The sequence below is a fragment of the Cervus elaphus genome, chromosome 15 (assembly GCF_910594005.1).
Source record: "Cervus elaphus chromosome 15, mCerEla1.1, whole genome shotgun sequence".
In the NCBI taxonomy this organism is placed as follows: Eukaryota; Metazoa; Chordata; class Mammalia; order Artiodactyla; family Cervidae; genus Cervus; species Cervus elaphus.
In genome coordinates this window covers 4,337,856-4,353,034 of record NC_057829.1, presented here as the reverse complement: position 1 = coordinate 4,353,034, position 15,179 = coordinate 4,337,856, and the positions used below count along the sequence as shown (strand labels likewise).

General features: G+C 42.2%; 1 protein-coding gene and 1 non-coding gene across 13 annotated transcripts in view; both read left to right on the top strand.

Annotated features, from left to right (window-relative positions):
• Positions 1 to 15,179, top strand: part of RYR2 (ryanodine receptor 2) — a 794,016-nt gene that overhangs the window by 479,414 nt on the left and 299,423 nt on the right. For all 12 annotated transcript variants that reach the window (XM_043925904.1, XM_043925902.1, XM_043925903.1 and 9 more), the window contains exons 28-29: positions 8,966 to 9,174; positions 11,181 to 11,355. In XM_043925904.1, the coding sequence (XP_043781839.1) occupies positions 8,966 to 9,174; positions 11,181 to 11,355 (384 nt within the window). The remainder of the gene's footprint in view (positions 1 to 8,965; positions 9,175 to 11,180; positions 11,356 to 15,179) is intronic.
• LOC122709669 lies at positions 7,697 to 7,803 on the top strand. Its single transcript, XR_006345644.1, has one exon. It is a non-coding gene; the product is annotated as a U6 spliceosomal RNA (small nuclear RNA).

The following is a 15,179-nucleotide window of genomic DNA, read 5'->3' as shown; positions in this document are numbered from 1 at the left end:
AGAAATGGTTTCTGGTTCTAAGAAGAAGAATCAGAGGAAAGGGGAGGTTGAAAATAAAGGAGAGAAACTTGATGAAGCATGATCTGAGGATGATTAAGGGTGGGGAAATGAAGTTTACAACACAGGTAAAAGGTTTGGCCTTACATAAGAAGAATACACACACCACTAAGCTTGATGGGGGAGCAGCAAGGATTTAAAAGATGCAGTAAACTATGTTATGGAAAATCAAGAAGAAGCTAGGGGAATTGTTACTGTTTAGTTAGAATTCTCTGTTGAAATATTAAGTGAGGTTATTTTCTAAGAGGGAAAAGTGAAAGAGTGATGCTGTATGTTAGAAGCCTTGGAGAGAACAATAAAGATTTACTGAACATAGAATTCTAGCTGCATTTCCCTTCAGCACTGTGTATATTCACCCCATTGCCTTCTGGTCTCCATGTTTTCAAATGAGGCATCAGCTGTTACTTGTATGAAGGATCTTTGTATGTGACGTGCTGCTGCTTTCTTGGTGCTTCCAGGATTCTCTCTTTGTCTTTCAGTAGTTTGACTGTGATGTGCATTGCATGTTTCTTTGAGTTTATCTTACTTGGATTTTGTTGAGCTTCTTGTATCTGTAAATTAATTTTATTCACCGAATTTGGAAAATGTTTTGTCAGTGTTTCTTTAAGTATTCTTTCGCCTCTTTCTCTCTGTCTTTCCTCTCCTGAGATATTCGTTATGTGTACATTGTTAGGCCTGCCGCATCTGGCAGGTCTGTAAGACTCTGCTTATTTTTCTTCTTTTTCTTTTTTTCCCCTGCTTTACATACTTAATAATCTCAGTGGATCTTTATTCAGATTCATTGATTCTTTCTTCTTCCAGCTCAAACCTGTTGTTTAGCCCCTCTAGAGAATTTTTAATTTCAGTCATTATAATTTTTAACTCCAGAATTTCTTTTTAAAGTAATTTCAGTCTCTATTTATAATCTCTGTTTGGTAAGACATTTTTCTCATATTTCCCTTTAGTTCTTTAGACAATATTTCTTTTCATTCTTTGAATATATTTGAAATAGCTAGTTTAACATTTTTGTCTTAAAGTCCAGTATCTGGGATTCCTCAGTGACAGTTTCTATTGACTCCCCCCGCCATATATATAAAACATACTTTCTTATTTGCATGTCTCATTATTTTTGTTGAAAATTGAACATTTTAAACAATAAAATGAGGCAGCTCTGGATCCACCCTTCCTCCAGGATTTGTTATTATGTTTGTTGTAATTGTTGTTACACTTGTTGCTGCTTGTTTGATGAATGTTCTTAACTTGTTCTGTGGAGTCTATTCTGTTTATCATGTGTGGTCACTGAAAGCTATGGAACACACATAAGAAAGATTCATTTTCCAATTAGAGAAACAGTGTCTGAGTTCACCGTTAGAGAGATCAAAATACTTGGTTGGGATTGGTGGTAGAAAGAGCATTCTTGCCAGAGGGGAAGTGTACCTGATATAATTGAATACAGAAAGAGATGAGGGACAATTGATTGTCAAGTTAGGCTAAGATACAGAGTGTAAGTGGACAGAGAATAGCAATAGTTGGATATAGAAGGATTAGGCTAAAATATGGACTATTTTGAAAACCCCAGCTATAAACATGGTAAGTTTGTATGAGAAGTTCTAGCCTCAGGAAGTTTTAAAGCAGAAGTTTGATTTATGGTTAGAGTGCCCAGCAGCAGTACCGCTGTGACAACAGAGGGAGGGAACAGATGGGAGGGGGAGGGTGCTTGGATAGAGAGACCAGTTGCGAGGCTTTTGGGAAATTGTGATCTTCAGAACAAGGATGGTGAAAAATGCAAATGAAAAAATAGATGTGAGGTGATTTATGGAATGAAGCAAAATGTCTGATCACTAAGATAAAATTTAAAACTTTAGTTTGTAACTGGCAATACTGTTATGCTGACATCAGAAATATTAACAGCATAAATTTTTTTTTTAAACACTAAATGTTTTATTTTGTATTGCGTTATAGCCAGTTAACAATGTTGTGGTAGTTTCTGGTGATGAGCAAAGGGACTCAGCCATACATATCCATGTATCCGTTCTTCAAACTGCCCTCCCCTCCAGGCTGCCGCTTTACTCATGAGTAGAGTTCCGTGTGCTATGCAGTAGGTCCTTTGTTGGTTATCCAGTTTGAATATAGATTGTGTACCTTACCTTAGGGCATAATATTTTTGTTAAAATTGAGTCTGTTGTTGTTCAGTTGCCCAACCGTGTTCAACTCTTTGCGACCCCAGGGACCGCAGCATGCCAGGCCTCCCTGTCCCTCACCATCTCCCAAAGTTTGCCCAAGTTTATTTTGTCCATTGCATTGGTGATGCCGTCCACCTATCTCATCCTCTGACACCCTCTTCTCCTGCCCTCAGTCTTTCTCAGCACCAGGTATTTTTCAGTGAGTCGGCTGTTCGCATATGACCAGAATACTCGACCTTATGTATTTCATCAGGGTTATTATTTATTTTCTATTAGTCAGCAGAATGCTGACTTACGTAGTCCAGGATGAATACGAACTCAGTGTTGAAATTGTACTATCTTTGGAGAATTATCCTAAATAATATTTTAACATATTTGGAAAAGTCATTTATGCTTATTCATTACAAGGTTTTATCAGGATTTGAATTGCTTACTTAGAGACTATACCAGGAGGTTAAATAATGACTGATTAATATCAGTGATTTTATAAAGTTAGTAGATACACCTAAAGGATTCTAGATAAGTGTAAAATTTTCAAGAGACGAGCCTGCCTTCCAGCTTACTATAATGTATACTTTTAATCTATAGTTAGATCTTGACTGCCCTCTAGTGGTAGGTGTCTCCTAGTGTATGGTTTAGATGCAGCGAGTGTAGCTATTTATTTTAGGTCCTATTTGAATGGTCATTGGTGTTTGCCTTTTCAGCGGTAGGATCTCTGGGGTACTAGGAACACAGTATATTATCAGACCTTGCCCTTAATCTTAAAGTGGTTTTTAAAGGCCTACATCCTGAATTTTTTCTTTGAGTAGCCTTGATAGAGTATGATGGGAATTTATCTGCTGTTCATTTTTTAAAATGGCAATTACTACTGCACTTATTATAACTGTATAAAAATAATTTATGTAACATACTTACCTGAGCTAGAAATATATGAATATAGAGTGTTTAAATTCAAGCAAAGAATAACAATTGCATGTTTGGAGAAAAGTTCTGTATTTTGACAGTGATGCTGCTGGTTAGCTATTTGACAGCGCTCCTGTGTTCCAGGCTCAAGAGGGTCTTTGTTATTAGATTCAATTCAGCAGGTACTTATAGGGCCTACTTTTGTGTTCAGCTGCTTAATGTTTATAGGATATGCAACAGAAATTTGTTGCAGATTGCCTGGGTATTTTTTTTTTTTTAATGTCTGTGGATTCAGATTTCCACTTAGTAATTTTATCAAGAAAGAGGATACTGATCTGTTTCTTCTTTAAACCATGATTGCAAGCTACTATAAACTAATGTAAGAAAATTAGAACATAAAGTGAGCCACGTGAACATTTGGAGGAAAATCCGTGAAGCGTGCAAGTCCTTTGCATGATGATATCTGTGAACAGCATGTTCACTTCAAGTTCAGTTGAATGCCATCAATGAGTGTAAGAATAGTGCAACAATTATGACCCAGAAATTCCACTCCTGGTATATATATCTGAAAGAATAAAAAGTACTAATTCAAAAAGATACAATCACTCCAGTGTTCATAACAGCATTATTTACAGTAGCCCAGATATGAAAGCAACTTAGGGGCTTCCCTTGTGGCTCAGCTGGTAAAGAATCTTCCTGCAGTGTGGAAGCAACTTAAGTGTCCCTGTTGACTCAGACGGTAAAGAATCTGCCTGCAATGCAGGAGGCCAGGTTCAATCCCTGGGTTGGGAAGATCCCCTGGAGAAGGGATTGGCTACCGACTCCAGTATTCTTGGTAGAGAATTCCATGGACAGACGAGCCTGATGGGCTACAGTCCATGGGAGCACAAAGAGTCTGACACGGCTGAGTAACTAACACTAAGTGTCCATCAACACATGAGTGGATAAAGAAGATATGGTGTAGATATACAGTGGTATGTTGCTTAAAAAAGGAAGAAAATTTTGCCATTTACAGCAACATGGATGCACTTGAAGGACATTATACTAAGTGAAATAAGTCAGAGAGACATATACTGTGTGATATCACATATGTGTGGGTCACAATGAATTGTGGAAAATTCTTAAAGAGATGAAAGTAACAGACTACCTTACCTGTTTCCTGAGAAACCTGTGGGTCTGTGGGTCAAGAAGCAGCAGAATGGGACATGGAACAACAGACTGGTTCCCAGCTGGGGAAGGAGTACAGCAGGGGTGTAAATTGTCACCCTGCTTATTTAACTTCTATGCGGACTAGGTCATGCGAAATGCCAGGCTGCATGAATCACAAGCTGGAATCAAGATTGCCGGGAGAAATATCAACAACCTCAGTTATCATGATACCACTGTAATGGCAGAAAGAGAAGAACTAAGGAGCCTCTTGATGAGGGTGGAATAGGAGAGTGAAAAAACTGGCTTAAAACGCAGCATTCAGAAAACTAAGATAATGGCTTCTGATCCCATCACTTTATGGCAAAGAGAAGGGGGAAAAGTGGAAGCACTGACAGATTTTATTTTGTTGGGCTGCAGAATCTGTGTGGACAGTGACTACAGCCATGAAATTATAAGACACTTGCTCCTTCGATGTCTGTGACAAACCTGGGCAACATGTTAAAAAGCAGAGAGGTCACTTTGCCAACAAAAGTTCAGAAAGTCAAAGCTATGATTTTTCCAGTAGTGATGTACGAATGTGAGAGTTGGACCATAAAGAAAGATGAGTGCTAAACAGTTGATGTTTTCAAACTGTTGTTGCTGGAGAAGACTCTTGAGAGTCCCTTGGACTGCAAGGAGATCCAACCAGTCCATCCTAAAGGAAATCAGCCCTAAATGTTCATTGGAAGGACTGATGCTAAAGCTGAAGTTCCAATACTTTGGCCACCCGAAGCGAACAGTTGGGTCATTGGAAAAGACTCTGATGCTGGGAGAGATTGAAGGCAAAAGGCCAAAGGGGCAGCAGAGGATGAAATGCTTAGATGGCGTCACAAGCTCAATAGACATAATTCTGAGCAAACTCCAGAGATACGGAGGACAGAGGAGCCTGGCGTACTACACACAGTCCATGGGGTCACAGAGAGTCGAACGTAATTTAGCAACTGAACAACAACAAATGTGTGGAATCTGAAAAAATAAAACAAAGTAGTGAATACATTTTTTTAAAAAAGAAATATACTCACAGGAGTAGAGAACAAAGTAGTAGTTACTAGTGGAGAGAGAGGGGGAGGGAAGTGCAAGGTGTCGGGGTATAGGTGGTTAAGAGGTACAAACTACTATGTAGCAAATAAGTACAAGGATATATTGTGCAACATAGGGAATATAGCCTATTTTTTATAATTATAAATGGAGTATACCCTTTAAAATTGTGAATCACTGTTGTACGTATATACAGTGTTGTATATCAACTATACTTCAATAAGAAAAAGAATAGTACAGCAGCTTGAGGTCAAGGAGAAAAATGCCAGGATGAACAAATTCTTTATCATTGCCTCTTATTGACCCAGATTTTCTTTATAGTCCCCCTATTTTTATTACCTTTATTGGTAGAGAAGATTAATGATGAATCTTAATATCAAGAGAAATTTGTTGTAGGATTTTAAGGAAATTATGTAGTGGTTATATTTCTATATCAGATTTCCCAATGTTTTTGACTTAAGCTAATATTAAAATTTATTTGGTTCTTTGAGCACACTTTGCATTTTGTGGAGTCTGATATCCTGGAAATTTAAAATAGGAAAAAGGACCTATGAATTTTTCAGTAATTTAGATTTCTAAAAAATGAAATATTCCATACTTTGGAAACTGGGGATTTAATCTGTTAGTCCACATGAGAATGTAATAAGTATGATTGTATTTACAAATGTCAGCATCACTAAAAATAAGGATAAATATGTGAGGGCATTTTATTTTCCTGACACATAGTCTCCCAAGGCTCATGTAGTTCCTTGATCATATTCTGTAACTCTGTGATGCATTTCAGGAAGATTACAAGCATGACTTAAAGAAACAATGGATTGGTGTTCTGTTTTGAGGGAGACACTGACTCTTGGAAATGTGTTGTTTCCTATTTTTTTTTTTTTTTTTTAGTACCATGACATATAGAATTGTCTTGCTAATAGTAAATTTTCTTGTCCTTGGAAAGTAGTTTACTATTCAATCTTTCAAAAATCATTCAGTTTTTAAATAATAGATGTGAGAAATTCTTACCCTTCACGGAGAAGGTAAAGGTGAAGGTTTTTCTCATTCAAGTCCCTTTCCACTCCTAACTTGAATGTATCAAAAGCAAACCTTTTCTCTTCAGAGAATGTTGTACATGCTGTCTACTCTATAGAGGAGTATAAATGTCTCATTTTTAAACCCAAAGCTATGGTTTTTCCAGCAGTCATGTATGGATGTGAGAGTTGGACTATAAAGAAAGCTGAGTGCCGAAGAATTGATGGTTTTGAACTGTGGTTTTGGAGAAGACTCTTGAGAGTCCCTTGGACTGCAAGGAGATCTAACCAGTCCATTCTAAAGGAAATCAGTCCTGAATATTCACTGGAAGGACTGGTGTTGAAGCTGAAACCCCAATACTTTGGCCACCTGATGCAAAGAACTGACTCTTTTGAAAAGACCCTGATGCTGGGAAAGACTGGAGTTGGGAGGAGAAGGGGACCACAGAGGATGAGATTGTTGGATGGCATCACCGACTCAATGGACATGAGTTTGAGTAAACTCCAGGTTTTGGTGATGGACAGGGAAGCCTGGCGTGCTGCAGTCCATGGGGTCTCAAAGAGTTGGATATGACTGAGTGACTGACCTGAATGCCTCTATTTTTTCAGGAAGATGTGTGAGTGTCTTGCATGATACGAGTGTGTGACTTTTGAGGCTTCACTCTTGGACACAGGAGATGTGCCTGGAGCAGACGAGGCTGTTAGGTGTGAGCATGTGTGTGCATGTGGGTGAGGGGAAAAAACAAAATATTGTTTATTCAGAAACAACACAGCTTTTGAAAGGTTTATCAGATATAGTTCATCTATATGCCCTATAATCATCATATAATCATCAAAAAGCAATAACTGATCCTTTCATTAAAGCAGCCCCTATTATGGGCTAGAACCTCTTTAGTCCATTTTTCTTTTCTTCAGTCTAATCTTAAATTGTTAAAGATGATCTAACTGTGTGTTAATTGGCAAACTTTAGAGCTTATCTTGACTGTTTTTATTTGTTTAGCCATATCAATTATTAAGTTCTTATTAAACTTTTATTAGTTATAAGGTCTTTCCTAACTTGAGAACAGATGAGAACTAATATGTAGCTGGTATCTACTAATTCCGTGTCAGCTGCTGGAGGCAGAGTGGAAAGAACACAGTCTGTAGCATTTGGCAGCTCCTAGATTCTGCCATTTGTTAATTGTGAGATGTAGGTCAATTCACTTAAATTTCCTCCTCTGTATTTAACCCTGATCTTCACAGAGCTGACCATACCCTTTGATATCTGTTCACGGGACCGATGTCCCCATGCACTGTGAATTCCTAGGAGGTGACATTCTTAAAGTTATCCTGGTGCTCGCTTCGGCAGCACATATACTAAAATTGGAACGATACAGAGAAGATTAGCATGGCCCCTGCGCAAGGATGACACGCAAATTCGTGAAGCGTTCCATATTTTTTAAAAAAAAAAAAAAAAAAAAAGAAGTTATCCTGGCTCCAGTTTCCCTGGTCTGAAGTTTTCACTGGCACTGTTTCCCTGGTGGCTTAGAGGGTAAAGTGTCTGCCTGCAATGCAGGAGACCCGGGTTCAATCCCTGAGTTGGGAAGATCCCCTGGAGAAGGAAATGGCAACCCACTCCAGTACTCTTGCCTGGAAAATCCCATGGACGGAGGAGCCTGGGAGGCTGCAGTCCATGGGGTCGCAAACAGTCGGACACGACTGAGCGACTTCACTTTCCTTTCCATCTCATGTACATCTCATTTCCTACAGATGTGTTTTCCCTTCACACAGCACTCATCCTGATGTTGAACCTGACCCTTTTGTTGTTTCCTCAAATCTCTTAAACACAGCATTGGTATGTATAGCACATTACAGTGAAGATGTAGATTAGAGGAACACTTAACGCGTTTAGGCATCCTGTCTGTGAAATTTGTCAATGGTTACTCTTCTCTGTGAATGCTTATCTCTTTCTTGTGGTTTTCTCTCTTTCCTCCTCACTTCCTGGCTGATTCTTCCCTCTTTTCTCCAACCCATAAATGTCTCTTTCTTTCTTTCTTTTTTAATTGGAGTATAATTGCTTTGCAGTGTTCTGTGTTAGTTTTGCTGAACGATGACGCCAGTAAGCCATATGTTTACGTGTGACAGCCCTGCCCCACCCCTCCAGGTCACCGCAGAGCGTTGAGCTGACCTCCCTGTTCCGTGCAGCAGCCTCGCAATAGCTATCGGTTTTACACACAACAGTGCATGCATATGTCAGGGCCACTCGCCCGAGTCCTTCCACCCCTCACTTCTCCCACCACGTCCGCCTCTTTTATTGTCTTCTTACCATTCATGCCCTCAAGTGATCTCATTTCCCACTGTCATTTTGGTTTCCATTACCAGACCACCAAGTATTTGGTAAACTTTTTTCCAAAGGAAAAAAAAAATTCTTACCATCATCTGCTCTTACAGAGTTAGTGAAGTTTAGCCACCAGCGCCTCCAAAGTCCATCTGATGTGAAAACACTTTGTTCCATGCGAATCAAGAGAAGGTATCATTAGCATTGCTCCTGTAGGAGGTGGTATCTGCCCTCCTCTTTCAGTTCCCCACCCGGTGATCACGAGAACCCGTTCACATTCACAGCTGCCAGAGCAGACGTGTGCAGCGGCACGGGAGAGAGGTTCCGGATCTTCCGGGCAGAGAAGACGTACGCTGTGAAGGCTGGAAGGTGGTATTTTGAATTCGAGGCGGTCACTGCTGGAGACATGCGAGTTGGCTGGAGCAGGCCAGGCTGTCAACCTGATCAGGAGCTTGGCTCAGATGAACGTGCCTTTGCTTTTGATGGCTTCAAGGTGAGTGCGCTTTGCTGGGCGCCAGACCCTGGAGTTTGTGGGTTCCTGTAGGCTGCTGTGCGCGCCACACTGCCTTACTGCATTTCCACTGGTTTTCCTTGTGATGGTCCAGCTCTCCAGGGGCTCCTGCCAATGCAGGAGATGTGGGTTCAATCCCTGGGTCAGGAAGATCCCCTGGAGGAGGAAATGGGGACCCACGCCTGTATTCTTGGCTGGGAAATCCCATGGACAGAGGAGCCTGGCAGACTTCAGTACTTCAGGTCACAAAGTGTCAAACACAACAGTACACACACACAAAAAATATTGTGCTTTCCTGAACCCGAACTCAGAAAATAGTTTCTAGGACAACTTCTGTTTTTGTAGTCTCAAAACATTTTGAGACATTTTGAGACCCCTCACCCTGTGAAAATTCAAGACTATTCAAAATTTAAGAAGTAAAATATTCTCTATGATATAAAAAAGATGAATCATCCTCATCTATCAAAGGCATTAAAACTCTATATGCTAATGCAAAATATATCCATTTGACATAGCAATTCCATAGAAGGAATTTATCCTCAAGCAATAATTAATGATAGATATAAACATTTAATAGCCATAGTAATGCTGTTTGTTGTTTCTAATCACCAAAAGTTTCCATTTTCAATGTTATGAGTAATTTTATTTTTTTCAGTTTGATGAAAGCTGGTCAGTTTCTTCTTTTTTGGTACATTGTTTATTTGTACATTATATAAATATTGAATGCTTACTTTTTCTGTATAAAATATTTTAAAATTAAAAATATGTATATATGGACATAACCACAATAGAATAGTAATTGTCAGTTTTGGTTGATATACTGATATTTTATTCTTTTATCTTATTTTAATTTGCTAATTTTCTTCAGTAAATTTGTTTTCCTTTGGAGGGAGCTTTTTTCCTAATTAAAGAAAAGAAAATTAAAATAAATCAGCAATTGTGAAGATATTTGACATTTGGGTAGCCAGGTGTGTGTCTAGGAAAGCATTTTTGGACTAGAAATCAGTATTGTGTCTTCTAGGGCAACCAACCCACTTTGTTCTGAAATGTTACATTTTTTGAGTCCTATTTTCTATTTCAGATAGAAAAATTTAACACCTTTTGGTACCTAATTTAGTTAAATAAATTTTTTAAAAGTACAGTAGCTTGATTATATTCTTTAGAAGAATCATTGTTTAGCATTGGTGAGTATGTTCTGTTATATATCGGTTTACAATGAAGATGATACATTAGGGGAAAATTAAAAGATTTATCTGGTAAAATACTATAATTTTGTATCTGTAAATCATTAGAATATACTTACAGATTCAAAAGTCACATTTATCAAGACTGTGTTTCAAATGTATTTATGAGATTTCACCTGTGTTATATATAAAGCAGTGTTGACATATATATACAATTTTTGGCTTATTATTTCAGTAAATATATTAATATTTTTAAGTTTGATTCAAACCTTTTCTCATTTTAGTATATACTAAAATGCTTCTAGTTTTCTATTTTGCTAAAATGTGAGTGCCACTGGTTCCAATAAATGGAATTTTATTTTGAAAGAGATGAAAATTACAATGTCATTTTCAATGATCAGTTCCCAGCTTATTCTCTGTTCATAATTCTCTGTATTTGGGGGAGTGGAGAAAAACAACTCATATCCTGGGAAGTGTTCATTGTAGTGAGAAAAATTAATTTCTAAAGACACAGTTTTTCTTTGAACAGAAAGGATACAGGGTTGGATTTTTTAAAATAATAGACTCTTAAATCATGAAGTAGCATTTGGGTTTTTCTCAACATTCAATAACATGTGATGTTACTGTCAAGGATTCAGAATCCCTGGGTACCCCCACATCACTTAGTGAGTTGCTGTGGACAGATGGGCTGACTGCATTTCTTCCTCCCGCTACGTTAATACAAGGGCTACTCTGAATCGTTCCCGCAGCGGTGGGCGGGTGCCGTTCTGGCTTTTTCTGTGACAGCGACTCTTCTGTCCCCAGGCCCAGCGATGGCACCAGGGCAATGAGCACTATGGACGCTCTTGGCAAGCCGGCGATGTTGTGGGGTGTATGGTTGACATGACAGAACACACCATGATGTTCACACTGAACGGCGAAATCCTCCTTGATGATTCAGGTTCAGAACTGGCTTTCAAGGACTTTGACGTTGGTGATGGTAAGTGTGCTGCATCTCGTGTTGTTTTCAGGCTGGGACACAGGGAAGTTCTTTGTTCTGATGCCTCTTTACCAACCATCTCAGTTTGAGGGTGAGTGAGCAAGTGAGTTGCAGCTGTAAACCACAATGGTGCCCAGAAGGCTTATTGGATCCAAGAGGCTTGAAATGACTTAAGCAGAAACTCTCTCTGTACTTCAGAGCTAGGATCCTGCTAAGGCATAAAGGGCTTTTATGAATGCGAGTAAGAAAATACAATGGCAGGCAAAGGATAGTTTTCCACACATATTAAATGTTCATTTAGAACTTCCCTGTTCAATCAGCTGCTTATAGCTTCTTTTCTTTCATTCATTTCAAAAAATATATTGAAAGCCTACTGCATATCAGGGCCTCTGCTGGATTCTGAGATGACAAGAATGAAACGTTGTCCTACCGTTACGCAGACTATAGTTTAGCAGGGCAAGTTTTCACCTGCACAATTTCTATTCCATGGATAAGTTCTATAATAAAGAAATGCACAAAATTCCATGGAAGCACAATGCAGGGTAAAAATACCTCTGCCTGTGGGTCTATGAGATGACCTTGAAAAGGGTTGTAAGAGAAAGACAAAGCTGTTTGTAAAAGAAATGAGAGGGTAGGTGTTTTTCAGGACAGTACTTCCAATGGGGTGGCTGTTAGAAAACGCCGCGGGAGAAAGAAAAAGCCGCCTCTAAGGACCGGTGGTAAAGGCCTTTTTATTAAGCGTCGCTCTCGCTCTCGGGCAGAACTCCCGGGGGGCTGGTGAGTGAGGAGACAAAGGGAGTCTGCAAGGTATGAGGGGTGGGGAGGGGTTTTATAGTCCGGGCAGGGCGTCCAGGCCAGGTCTTTTCATATAAGGAAGAAAGCGCGGGCTACAGCGGTGGTCAGTGTCCGAGGGCTCTGTGTTGGTACCTGATTGGACCAGGCTGCAGGGGGCCAGCCCCTGAAAGTTTAGCCAGCCTCCGGAATTTGCCTTGTAGCACTTTCCCGGGGGCATGCCCCGACCTTTCATCCCGGCCTTTTAGTTATAGGACAAGGGGCGCCGGTTCTCTCTGGCTTCTTCCTGCTGAACAGGGGCGGCGAGGGGTAGGGTGTGGCCGGGATGACAGGGAGCGTCTGCCGTTAATTTTGTCACAGAGTGTCCGTTGGAAGCCCTTGGTACTGCTGTCGCAATACCATCAGCTGAACCGTGTTGAGCCGCTGTTTGACGAAGGCCAAGAGCTTATTTAAGAGACAGGGCCTGAAAGTTAAGAGCAACAAGAGGATTATGAGTGGTCCCATTAAGGTCGAGAGCAGGGTGGTCAGCCAGGGGGAGTTTTGGAACCATGATTCGAACCAACCTTGCTGGGCTTTCCGTTCCCTCTTTCTGCGCTCTAGTCCTTCTCTTACTTTGGCCATGGACTCTCTCACTACCCCTGTATGGTCTGCGTAAAAGCAACACTCTTCTTTGAGGGCTGCACAGAGGCCCCCTTGTTGTAAAAAAATCAGGTCTAGGCCTCGTCTGTTCTGTAACACCACTTCTGACAAAGAGGTTAGGGATTTTTCCAAGGCCATCATAGACTTTTCTATTCGTGCAATGTCTTCATCAATGGCGACTCTCAGGGTGATTAGGCCCTGATGTTGTGTAGTCAGGGAAGCAATGCCCGTGCCTGTTCCGGCCGCCCCCAGGGCGAACAGTGTTGCTAGAGTAATAGCTGTAACGGGCTCCCTCTTATGTCTGGGAGCTGGGGTATCTTGGTCCCAAAAGTTGTAGAGGACCTCTTCTGGGTGGTATGTAATCTTGGGTACTACTACTACCATGACACAGAATTCTCTGCTCTGGTCGAAGACAGCCAAATGGAGACAGGGCGTCAGCCCAGTCCGTGAGCATATCCACCACCCCCCGATTTCGGGAATGACGTAGGTCTTATCGGTGAAGTTGGTGTCATTGTCAGTCTGGGCGCACAGGGTTTGTTTATCTGTAAGAACCGTGCCTAAGCAGGTCCCCGAACCCCATACTTGTTTCATGGTAAGGCCCACCTTGCGGTCTCCCCAAGAGCACTGTGGTGGGTTAGAGAGAGTGGATAAGTTGTAGGTGGCATTTAAACCCACGGCCTCGTAGTAAGGTGGGTGTGAGGTGTAGCAAAGCCAGCAGGATTGAGTCGCATTAGGATTGGAGTGGTTAAGGGCCCCGTAGGTTTCTTTGATCAAGGCCCACAGGGGTTCTTGGGTTTCTGGTGGGTCTGTCTGGGTTAGCTGAAGAGAGGGGGTAGGGGTAGGCGAGGTCACAACATTTGCGGCATTTGTCCCTTGTGGTGAGGGGCGGGGGGGTGTAATAATCTGGTTGGGCCCCATAACTTGGGTCTGGGCGGGTTGTAGGACTTGCTGAACATACAATGTTGCACTATTGCTTCCCGTACCATAGGTATCATATATCACTACCCCCCAGGACAGCCCGGAAATCCATCTATTTTCAGTCCGTCCCTGCTGTGTGAATGATAGTCGGATCTGGTCGCTGCATTGCCCTGGGTTGGAGGGTCGTCCCTGCCAATCTGATTTTGGAAGAGGACCCGTGAAGGACATATTGATCAGGTCTGGCCTGGTCACCGACCACTTCCGATACCCATCATTGGAAGTAACACAGCCCCAGGATTTACAGTAGCGGCTCACCATTCCCCCACAGGTTTTTATGTTTTCTCGCTGATGTCCCGGGCAGGCATAAAACCCGAGAGACCTGACCCTACACTTGGAGTATCCTGATTGTTCGATTAATTTTGTAAGGTTAAAATATAAGTCCGGCCACCACTTATCTTTCGGTTGGGTGGCTGTGGTCCGGTTTAGCTCTTCGTAGGTCTCTCCATTTTTTAAGATCCATGTGACTTGAAAAGGCTGGTGGGGGTTTTGGTAGGTGTGCCCCCCTTTTTCCAGGACCCCCAGTACCCCCAGAGTAACCCAGAGTAGAGAGTCCCGCATTGTTCTGAGGTTGGGGTGAAGGGGGTGTGGCGGACAACCAGCCTTGTGGGTCTCGTAGGGATGGAGCCGGTAACCAGGTCAGGGTGTCCCAAGGGAATAGCACCCCAGGAGTAGGAAGCAGATGGCTAGGTATGTGAGGGCCAGGGACAGTCGAAGAATGGAGGACCAATTGCGGGGGGCCGCGGCCGCTAATCTAATGGCAAAAAGTATGGCCAGAGCTGTGATTGTTAGCAGCCACAGCGGGTGATGCCAGGTCAACATTGGATATCGGGATGTGGTCTCTCAGTTATTCTGGGATCGACGACAGAGGGGTTCGGGTGATGGTTAGTTTGGTCGGCCCCGTGAGGGTGGAGTGGTAGGAGTAATTGGGAGGAGGGGCCTGGGCCGGGGCCGCCCCTGTCTCTGGGAGACCCGGGGGAGCTCGTTTGAGCCGGGTCAGGTGATACCAGGGCTCGTGTCCCAGCAGTTTGGCTGCCGTGGGAGTGGTGAGGATTACAGTATGGGGCCCCGTCCAGCGAGGTTGTAGCAGGCGGGGACTCAAGGTTTTTAGCAGTACCTGATCTCCCGGGGCCAGAGGCTGAGTTGGCCCCTCGTCGTCTGTCGGTTGTGGCAGGACCCGGTTTGCGTGTTCTCTCAGCAAGGATCGTAGGAGGGAGAAGAGGGGGAGGTACCCCGCGAGTGGGGGAGCCTCTCCCTCTGGGAGGTGAGTCAGGAGATAGGGCCTGCCGTAGAGCAGTTCAAAAGGGGTCAAACCTGTTTTGGAGTGTGGCGTGGTGCGAATGCGAGTGAGCGCCAGAGGAAGGAGGTCGACCCAAGACAGCCGCAGTTCTGAGGCAAGCTTGGTCAGGTGCGTCTTG